At 41.5% G+C, this 11,460-nt stretch overlaps 1 protein-coding gene across 1 annotated transcript; it reads right to left on the bottom strand.

The window, feature by feature from the left end:
* Nucleotides 1–7,961: 7,961 nt before the first annotated feature.
* On the bottom strand, nt 7,962–11,142 carry LOC115711454 (beta-1,4-xylosyltransferase IRX9). The gene is made up of 3 exons (XM_030639797.2): nt 10,070–11,142; nt 9,279–9,516; nt 7,962–8,381 (listed from the first exon to the last, which is right to left on the bottom strand). Exons 1-3 carry the CDS (start codon nt 10,819–10,821, stop codon nt 8,208–8,210), a joined length of 1,164 nt encoding a protein of 387 aa, XP_030495657.2. The 5' UTR covers nt 10,822–11,142; the 3' UTR covers nt 7,962–8,207.
* Nucleotides 11,143–11,460: the final 318 nt, after the last annotated feature.

The following is an 11,460-nucleotide window of genomic DNA, read 5'->3' as shown; positions in this document are numbered from 1 at the left end:
TTTATCTCCCGGTCTACAAACAAGTGCATTCCCTTCTTCAACATTCTGAAGAAGTGCCAGAAGTTTGAATGGTTTGACGAGTGCGAGGAGGCATTCAAAAAACTGAAAGAGCACATGGCCAAGCCTCTAATCCTGTCAAAACTCGTCCTCGGAGAGGACCTGTTCGTGTATTTGGTCGTCTCCGAGCACGCGATCAGCGCGGCCTTAGTCTGAGAAGAAGAGAAAACTCAACATCCCGTGTACTACGTTAGCAAGCGCATGATAGGGGCGGAGACGCGGTACCCCGTCATCGAAAAACTAGTTTTCTGCCTCCTAATAGCCTAAAGAAAATTAAGGCCGTATTTTCAAGCGCACCCAATCAAGGTGTTGACCAATCACCCACTCCGACAAGTCCTTCAAAAGCCAGAGGCGTCCGGAAGGCTCCTCAAATGGGCGATGGAGTTAAGTCAATTCGACTTACACTACATACCCCGCGTCTCCATAAAGGGACAAGCGTTGGCGGACTTCATCACCGAATGTAATGAAGCCGAGGCAACCGCGAACGCGCCGGTACCATCGGTCCCCACATGGAGAGTATTTATGGACGGAGCCTCCAATGAAAATGGATCCGGAGCGGGGGTTGCGATGATATCCCCGAGCGGACTTCGACTCTAGGCAGCCCTACAGTTCGACTTCTCAGCTTCAAACAACGAAGCCGAATATGAAGCCTTGATAGCAGGACTGAGATTAGCAAAGGCCGTGGGGGCCAAAAGAATAGAATTCTACAGCGACTCCCAACTGGTCGTAAACCAAGTATCGGAAGAGTATCAAACACGCGGCGAACGAATGGTCGCATATGTAACAATAGTTCAGGAACTGCTCCACGAGTTCATGGACTATAAAGTAGAAAGAATCCCCAGGGAAAAGAACGCTCACGCGGACTGCCTGGCTAAGTTAGCTTTAGACAGTGAAATTGAAGGACTGGGGGTAGTACCTGTGGAACGCTTGGCAGAGCCAAGCATCAAAATAAAAGAGGCCATAGTAACGGTTGGGCAAGAACCCAACTGGATGGTCCCCATCATAGAATACATAACAAAAGGTGAGTTGCCCCAAGAAAGGGCACTGTCCAGAAAGATCCAGTATCAGGCTCATCGTTATGTAATGATGGATAAAATTCTCTACCGAAGAGGACTCAGCATGCCTTATTTAAGGTGTGTATCGGACCCTGAAGCTAGGCAAATTACGCTAGAGGTCCACGAAGGGTTCTGTGGAGATCATACAGGAGGACCAAGTCTCTCAAAGAAAATATTGAGACAGGGATACTTCTGGCCAACAATGAAAAAAGATTGCATAGACTACGTCCAAAATGTGATTCGTGCCAAAGGTTCGTGAACATACCGAGAGCTCCTCCCAATGAGATTACCCTGATGACTAGCCCCTGGCCCTTCGCGGTCTGGGGGATAGATCTTATTGGGTCCCTGCCAACAGGAAAGGGAGGAGTAAAGTATGCAATAGTAGCAGTAGACTACTTCACCAAATGGACAGAGGCTGAGCCCATGAAGACTATAACTGCTAAAAAAGCATTAGACTTTGTTATCAAAAACATAGTGTGTCGATATGGCTTGCCTCACAAAATAGTCTCTGACAATGGAAAGCAATTTGATTGCGAAGAGTTCACTGACTTTTGCAACCAACACAGAGTCGTAAAAAGCTTCTCCGCGGTGGCAAGGCCGCAAACAAACAGACAAGCAGAAGCAGTTAATAAAATTCTAAAGGTCACCCTGAAGAAAAAGTTGCTGGCCTGCAAAAACAACTGGCCCGAAGAGTTGCCAAGAGTGTTATGGGCCTACCGGATGACCCCCAGAACCACGACCGGCCACTCACCTTTCTCAATGGCGTACGGTTGTGAAGCGATGGTCCCTGTAGAAACGTTATTCCCGTCCCACAGGAGAACGACTTACGATCCGGCTACAAACCAAGCTTTATTACAAGAAGCGCTGGATCAAGTTGAAGAACTCCGTGACGAGTCACAAATACGAATGGCAGCTTACCAAAAGAAGGTGACCAAATATTTTAACTCCAAGGTTAAAAACAGAAAATTCACTATTGGGGATATGGTCCTAAGAATAGTCTTCCCAGCCACCCAAGAACCCGGAGTGGGGGTACTTGGGCCAAATTGGGAAGGGCCATATGAAATCGAGGACGAAATCAGCTCTGAAACTTATAAGCTAAAAAGGATGGATGGAACCATTGTACCAAGGGCCTGAAACGCCGATCACCTCCGAAAATATTACCAATAGTCCAAATGTATAACGTAGGCTTTGTTTAAAGGGTTTGTACCATCTAAGTGTATGCAACCTCTGTATTTTAAATAAAACTAAGTGCCTTCAAAACTAAGTTTTCATGCCACTCAGGGGGGTACTAAGGCATACGACACGGACAGACGAAAAACAAGCCAAAAGTAAAATATCCTGACCCAAAGGGCAGGTCCAAAAAGAGAAATTATGCATCAAAACAAGATCATATGTATAAATATCCTGACCCTAAGGGCAGGTCCAAAAGAAAGAATATGCATCGAAAAAAAAAAGATCATATATATAAAAATCTTGCCCTCGAGGACAGGTCAAAAAAAATATATATACAAAGGGCCCGGGGACAGGCCTTAATCATTGTCTCCCCTTAGAAAATAAAACAGCTATTAAAATAAAGATTGTCTTAAACAAAAGCAAAATAGTTGTAAATAAAAAAAAAAAAGATAAGAAAAATCTTGGTTGAAATGGGCTGGATTAAGAACGGCCTAATCAATGCGAGGAGGAAGGCGAGGACCAATGCGCGCCTCAAGCATGGCGTCAAGCTTCTTCTTCTTCTCCCAGAATTTGGCAATCATCTCCGCAGGTTTTGGGTAGAAGTCAAGCTTGATACTCTAGCCATTTGTCGACCAGGCCATGTAGACGCCGTCATTGAAACGCTGGATGCAACGGCTGCAGGAAACAGGGGAGAGGAGCTCATCTTTCTTAGCCTTCTTCAAGGCTTGGTCTTTAAAGTCCTTGAGCTCCTTCAGCTCCACGACCAAGTTAGCCCTAGACTCCAAGTCCGCCTGGTGCAATTCCTCTAAGGACCTCACCTTGGTAGCCATCTCGTCTAAGGCCTCCTTGGCCTCCCGAAGCTCGCGTTTGGCCTTGGCAGTAGCCTCGCCCTCCGCCCTCAATGCTTCCTGATGCTTCGCCTCCAGCCTATCCCTCCGAAGGACCTCCTCTCGGATCATCGCCTCCGCCTAAGCTTCCCTTTGCTTAGCCTCTTCCTCGAACTTGGCCTTAGCAAGAGCCTCCTTCCGCTTAGCCTTCTCTTGGAACGCCCGCCTTTCAGCAGACAAGTCCTGCAGGATCTTCACGACCTCGTCTATGCCCCCAAATTCGGACAAGACGAAGCCATGATTAATTATGGTTTTGGAAAGGCGGCCGGCCTCTGCAGTAATCTAGAAATGGAAGCAAGAGTGAGTGAAGGCCTTAAGTAAAATAATGAGGAAAGAAGTAAATCACAAAGTACTTACCGCGGCCAAGGCGTGGCTGAGGTCCTGAACTTGGAAGACGGAATTCAAAGATGCACAAGCAGCGTATCTCTTAGGCGCGCACCGAGTCAGCTGGGAGACGTACTCACCGGTCATCTCGGAGGCAAAAGGGGCCAAGGTTGGCCCGAGGAAACGGTTGAACTAGTCCATCGGGGGGTCCAGGTTCAGATCCCACGGATTCCGGAAGTTCTCCTCGTTAAGAGAGTTTTGCACCTCCTCTCGCAAAACCCTCCTCAAGGCCTCCACCTCAGCGTGCCCTTGGGTGTACTCGTCAAGGGCATAATTATATTTGGCAATCTGAAGCTCTTGCCTCGCCTCATCTCCGGGGACCGGAGTCAGCACAATGCCGTGAGGCACTGTAAACTCCTCCGCCTCGGGAGGGATCCCGGAATCATGACTCGGGGCCAGAGTGACCACCCTCCGCGGCCGTTTAGAAGACTCCTCTGCTACCATCTTGCCTTTGCGCTTGCGCACGAGAGCAACCTCTTGCTCTTCTTCACTTTCTTCAACTTCCCCGAGAAGAGCCCATTGCTCTTCTTGACCTTCTTCAGCTTCCTCAAGAAGTACCTCCTCCTCATCCACTAAGTCAATAGTGTTCGGAGGGGCACTGGAAGAAGCCTTCCCGGGGGTAACCATCTGGGAAGAAGTAGGGGGAAGGGAAGCATCAGGACTGTGGGCTCCAGCAAGAGTGGTCAAGATCGCCTCCATGGGATCAGCTGCTGCAACAAGAGAAAGGAGTCAAGTATTAGAACATCTGTGAAAGCAGTGAGCACTTAAAAAGCAATCAAGCTAGTCCTACCCTGACTCTCTAATTCAGCCCTAGCAAAGTCCCGAATCTTAACACTAGCTGCATCATCCCCGAGATAGCTGTCCGAGAGACGAAACCAGATAGAAGAAAGATAGGTCGTAGGATCCAATGGAACGGGCACCGGAGGTCCCGAACCAATCTGAGACCGGCCTAAATAATCACCTAAGTTGGAGAAGTAATACTCCTTTGCGTGATCCCCCCACCGAGTAGAAGGCATCCTAAACCTAAGGAGACGTTCATCGAACCCTATAGGCCTAAGGCTAGCATATTCATAAGCAGGAGGGACAGAATGTATCGTTAAAGGGGACTTACCAGAACCAGAAGTGCTGGCATCGGGAGCCCCCGTATTCGGCACCTGAACAGTAGGCCTTGGTTTGGGGGACCTCCTCTCCACCGGACTATCAATACGGAGGGGCCTCCCGGCAGCCGCCTGGGCCCTCCTCTCAACCGGGCTCCCAATACGAAGGGGCCTCCCAGCAGCCGCCTGGGCCTTAGTGTAAGCCTTCTCCTGGGCCTTCCGGAAGAGGTACTCTCAGTACTTGTCTTCCGCCGTGGCAATGATCTCCTCCCGGAATGTCTTCTCTGCGGCCGGAACCCTTACGTTCGGGCAGATAACCTTGGAAAGGTTGGAGTCCTCCATCGACTGATGCCCCAGGATCAGCTTGGCCTTCTGGCAATTCTCCGTCGTGACCAACCCCCCGACGTCAAGGTCCTTCTTGTTATATGTGGCGAAGGTCTTGGCCCGTTGGAGGAAGAGCTGAGTAGGCACAGTCCGCTCATAAGGAGGGATCCTAACCCACTTTGTGAGAAGCTCCGGGTGTTCCACAGCCAGGAACCCGGAGGAGAAGAAGAAGCGGTGACGATACTCCTTCACATGTTTTTGCTGGTTGAAGGGGACCGGGCCCTCATTAAAAGGGTGGGCCCGGAAGCCACAAAAGTCGTCCTTAAGTTTGTCCCCCTTCTTGGGGACAGAAACGAGTTCATAAAAATACAATATTTCAGCCGGACTGGGAGAGCCCCAGCCCTGGGCAGAGTAAAAAATAAACAAGCCTGAAAGTAGGCGGTAAGCTTATGGAATAAGTTGGTATGGCGCAAGGCCGACAAACACAAGGAAATTAATAAAATAATCCTAAAGGGGAAGCATAGCCCCGGTCATCAAATGTGTTTGACTCCAAGCTCCGAAGCCTCCGTAATTGTGATTGGGCATCTCCGCATCGCGGGGCGGCCGGTGGTACGTCTCGAAAGTCGCAGGCTTGATGCTGACCACCACCACAATGTGCTCCAGCTGATGAGAGCAAGTTAGGGTAGAGTGCAGCTCGGCCGCTTCCCACCCCGTGGCACGAGGCTTAAACCCCTCCTGGGCAACGGGACCTCTGATCACCTCTTCCAGGGTGGCCAGGCGCTTTCCTCCTTTCTTGGAAGATTTGGAACCGGATGTAGACATTTTGGTTCTGAAAAAGATTTAAAATTCCAGCAGTCAGGCCCCATACCAAACCCTAAGTCAAAAAAGGGAATGGGGGTCCCCTAACCGCTGGAAAGAGGCCCCCTCCGGACGGTTGTCAACAAGAAAGCCTTAGAAGGTTTTCCTGGACAAAAGTCGAGTGCAAGAATCTTACAGATAGTGACATTACACATGAGCAAAGAAAAGAAAAGAAAAAGAAAGGGTAAAAATCGAGAAAGACAAAGTCTTCTCTGTACCCTTGAAGGTCATCACGTAAAGAACAGATGGGCCTTTGGAAAAACATAATGCGCAAAATAAGAGTGACTCAAACACCAGAAAAGAGGAATCTAACGTGTTACACAGAAACTCAAGGCAAAAAAATTCCCAGAAACTTCAAACATTAAACCCAGAAAAAGTAGATGAACAGAAAAGCATGTCGTGAACACAAACAATAAAGTAAGGGATGCGAAAAACTTACATAAAGTTTTAGAACTGGGTGTTGTTGTTGATCGACGGTGAAACGTTGACTGACAATAGCGAAGGAAGGTTAGTAAGAAACCTATGGTGTTTGAAGGTTTTCTGGTTTGAGGGTTTCTTTCTCTCTGAAAAATTCAAAGAAATTTGGTGAAAGGCTGAAAGTAACCAAATGAAGGAAGAATGGTGGCTTTTATAGGCCTAAGTGCATGTGGAACAGGCGTGATCACCTACCAATCGTGCAGTCGGGAAGACACACGATTCGAATTCCTAAGATCCAACAGCTAGATTGGTTTGTCATCAAGGCGGTGGAAACGCTTGAGTGTCCGTCTGACACCCATTAATGCGCCGTATCAATTAATGGACATGAAACGAATCGACGCCTGCAAAAAGTGAATCGCTGCAGTAATGGTGATTATTAAATACACCTTCACGCGCCCGAAGCACGTGCTAGGAAACTGAGGAGCCAACTGGAGGCATCTGAACAAGCCTTATTCATTTTTCAATTAAACAAGGCTTGGGGGTAAATGCTGCCCCTAATTTTGCCTAATATACGTGGACCAACCAGACAAGGATACGTGGATACAAAGGTCTTAACACTCAAATTAATAGCTAAGTCTTTATAAAGAAAGGCATTATCCGGGATCTGCCTCCCGGAGAAGGCATACGAAGTCCTCTATACTCCCAGAGGCCAAGGTGGCATCGAAGCATCTCCGGGAGATGTCAGGCTTCCTCTGAACAGTCAACTCGCATTTAATGCCGCGTGGGAGGAGGCGTGTTGGAACTGCCACACGCAATAAAGTCTAACGACACAACCCCCGATCTGCCCCTACAAGGCTATGATCACTTAAGTCTAATGACGGCTACACTGTGAAGAATCACATCAATCAAAAGGCAATAAGGACAATCCACATAAAATCCCTACAACACCTAGGGATTTGACCATGCATTACCCATGGTATATTCATTGGGAATACCCAACTTTATTGATAGTTACAGAAATACACGTACTATAATTTTGGGAATCACCCCACAAAAACACTATAAATACCCCCTCAAAGCTCATTAATGGGGGTCGAGAATTTTGGGTTGCATAAGTGCAAGAAGAGTAAATACTCACCAAGAACATTCTCTGTATTAAATACACTCATAAATATACAGACTCGTGGACTAAGGCTCATTAACGCCCCAACCACGTAAAAATCATTCTCCTAATTTCTTACAGCTCTTTAATTTCTTATTATTTTATTGGTTGCCGAAAAACCTCGGTCAATAGGTTTCATTGCCTCCGTTATTAATAGTGATTCTACTGTAGCAATTGGGTGGATTAATAAGCTTCATATTAGTTTTACTTATCAGTCTATTTTATTAGATATCTATTCTTTATTAGCTGTTGTTAATGGTGGTTCTTGTAGCGCTATTCCGCGATCGGCGAATGGTGTTGCCCACACACTAGCAACATCTGTTACTAGTTTAGAGGATTGTGTTTGGGCAGATAGATGCTTATTTGTTCATCATTTTTATATTTTTCTGTAACAATAAAATTATTTTAATGAATTATGTCTTCTTTCAAAAAAAAAATAAATAATAAATATTAAAGATGCATTATAACCAGTTTTATGCCGTTATTTACTAAACATGTAACATAAAATTATAAAAACACACAAGTATAATATTAATGGCTACAAAAATGGTGATAAAGATGAATTCCTCATTATTTTATGCTACAACTTTGAACAATCATTGCGTTACAAGCCATTACAAAACTTGAATTATATAAAGAACAATGTGAATCAATAAAATTACAAAAGAGAGAAAAAAAAAAAGTATAAGAGAAAGAAAACCATATCCTCCTCAAAAGGGTATGTATATTTTTCTGCAAATTTGACATTGTAACAACTACTCTTGATTATCTCAATATTTTTTTAATTTTTTTTTTATCTTTGACTATTATCAATTGCAGTAGTTAGAGGTGGAATAGCATTGTTTGGTGTTGATTGAATTGGAAAATTAAGACGCCAAAGCATGATCTTAGAGCACCCATCTGGTGGGATACCTTTTATTTCAGTTTCATCTTCAAGAACCACTTGCTTCACAAATTTGATTGAATCCTGCTCAAAAATATATTAATTTAATAATAATTAAGTACAGCTAATTAACCCATAAACTTAATTAGTTAATTAAGTTTTAATTTTTCATTATAGTCTCACCTAATAACAATAACAATAACATTTTCAAAAAATACAAATAATAATAATTGATGTTTGCTCAGATCTTACTACATAATCTTTAGAGGTTGGCCAAACCTCTACTGAACCTTACTTGCTAACCATAAAGTGGAAAATATACAAATATTGTATTAAAAAATGCATGCAATTTCTGCTAAAGTACAAATTCAAAATTTATACCTTAACGAAGTTATATAAATTTTATGGTAGGAATCATCCATATCATGTTAGATTAAGAGATAATATATATTTATATATATATAAATATATATATAAATACTCCAATTGATTTAGGGGTCATAACATGTTTTGAATTATTTTTCCAAACTGGATACATTTCCTGAGATTTCATTCAGCTAAATATAATCAAAAATCAATTTTAATACATAAATAATACTTTTGTTTTTTGAAAATATACATAAATAATACTTGATGAAAATATTTCACATGTTGCCTTAACAAAAATTGCTGTTTCAATATATTAAATTTAATAGACCTTAAATCCATATAAAATTTTCATAATTATGTAAATACTAATATTTTTTTTGAAAAATAATAAATATATAAATATATTAATTTTATTGTTTAGAGACAACATTTGGTGCTAACAATATTTAATGTGATGGTCCAATAGCTAGAAACCTCCTTCCCCAATTAAAATAAATAAATAATAATAATATTTAATGTGACATGCATCCTATAAATTACATTTATTAACTTAATAATTTAAATTAAAAAATATAGAAGTCTTATATCAAAATCGATAAATTAAAATTATACCTGAGAGGTGGTTTGAATAGGGGAAGTCCGACCCCATCTTTCGGGGTCCCAAAGGATAGAGCTATTGAAGCCAAAACTTGAAGTGGGAATTGGAGGTTTGGAGTCAATATCATCAGTTTCATTGTTCATTTTTCTTAGATGCCAACCTATGACTTGTGAAGAATCACATACAGGTCCTTCTATGATCACTCTCTGCCTGTTTGCTCCCACTACTGCTATTGGCCATGTCCCAAAACCCCTGCATACATTTTAATATTAATATCCCAAAACACCTCTTTATAATAATTATACAAATAATAATATTCATAGAATTTATTTATTTGTTTATATATAGGGTCGATTCATCTAAAGCCTACGTGGAACACATTAAAGACAACTAAATTAGTACCATATATAATGATCATCATGATACAATTATGACATATATGAAACATAACATAACATACCATCATGAGTCTATAAGTAAATTTTTAGCAATGATAATATCACATCACAACAATATATAATAAAACCACACCTATCATGATCTGTGTTTTTATTTATATAATTAAATTAAAAGAATCTAAAGTGGTTAAGAGGCTTGAATCAATGAAGTAATTCTTCTTGTCTACTTATACAAATTAAACAGCCTTTTGGAATCAAAGAAAGTAGGCACAACAAATATTAAAGTTAAAACACTATTTCAAGCAACATACAAAAATGATTTTGTGTATTTGTTTTATTTATTTTTTTTTTTCAATTATTAAACTTGGTAATTAAGAAGAACAAAGGCAGATTAAAGATTTGCTTACTCAATTTTTCGAAGCTCATTGAAGAAGTCGAGATCATAAACATTGGAAAGGGAAGCAAAGTGAACAATCCCACTAAGCTTATGATGTTCAATGTGTTTGAGAGCAACATTCCTTTGATGATCGAGCTCAGCTTCAATATCAGTGAAATTCTCTTTGAACACCAAATGTCTATACATAATACCTGTCTTCCTTAGTATCTGCGACATGTCGTTTGACTCACTTTGTCCCTCAACGACAATCCAAAGCAACGGTGGTTTAGCCAAGCGCAGAGTGTTAGCCATCCTTCTCAAAAGCACCCCTTGAAACTTGTTGTCGTTTGTGCTTGTTGGTGTCACTATTATCACTAGCTTTCTTGGTGGTGGTATTTGTCGTTTTTCTTCTTCAACTTCTACTTCTTCTCGTCCTTGTTCTTTTTGTTCTGATAATTTCATTCTTTGGGGATGATTTTGAGGCATAGGAACAATTGTTTCTTCTGAAACATTAACATTACTAGTAGTAGAACTAGTAGTTGTGTTGAAACGACTTGTCGTTTCTGGTTGATTAGAGATTGTTTCAATAGGCTGAGGTGAGAACTGTTGCTTATTACTTAATGATGAAGAAACGACATAGTTGAAATTGTCGTATGAGAAAATTGAAGACTTACCGGTTGGGAAAAAGCCAGTGAAGAACCCCATGACAAAACATAAACAAAAATGAACTATGGCTCTTTTCCATACATGGACCCTCTTTTTTGATCTTTCAACTGATCCCATACTTTACCTTACTTTTCTTTCTCCTCAAAATTGAAGTTTTTGATATGAAAACTTGCTAAATCAGAATCTGGGTATCATGGTATATAAATAGAGAGAGAAAGAGACAGAGAGAGAGACATAAAAAGGTGACAACTTTATTTGAAAATTTATATAAATATATATAAAGTAAGGACAGGAGGGTATGTGATTGGTACTTGGAAACTCAATTTAGATTAGTGTGTGTATTTGTTTGTATGGTTTTGAGCTTTGTTGTCCCTTTAAGTCAAAGGAAAATGGTAGTGAAAGCTTTGATGAGTTTGGTGATTGGTATCACTATAATGTTTGTTGGGGATTGAAACCCATCACCTAAATAATATAAATTTTATTTCTTCTCAGTGGTTTAACTCATGGGGTTGTGAAGTCAGTAAGTAATATGTGATTCTTAGTATTATAATAATTAGAAATAATTAAGATGATATTGAGGTCTTTTTTTATGCAAGATATTGAGGTCTTAACATCTCACTTCTCCATGAAATAATTATTTTGTTGATTTAAAAAAATTACTTTGAGAATTGACAATTGGTGATTAATTTGGTCATGAATCAATGACATGACATCTAATAAATAAAGTAAAATATATGGAGAGAGACTTGTATATGT

This window comes from Cannabis sativa, chromosome 3 (assembly GCF_029168945.1).
Source record: "Cannabis sativa cultivar Pink pepper isolate KNU-18-1 chromosome 3, ASM2916894v1, whole genome shotgun sequence".
Classification (NCBI taxonomy): Eukaryota; Viridiplantae; Streptophyta; class Magnoliopsida; order Rosales; family Cannabaceae; genus Cannabis; species Cannabis sativa.
Note: the sequence above shows the minus strand (reverse complement) of the source record. Positions and strands in the feature narration are given on the sequence as shown.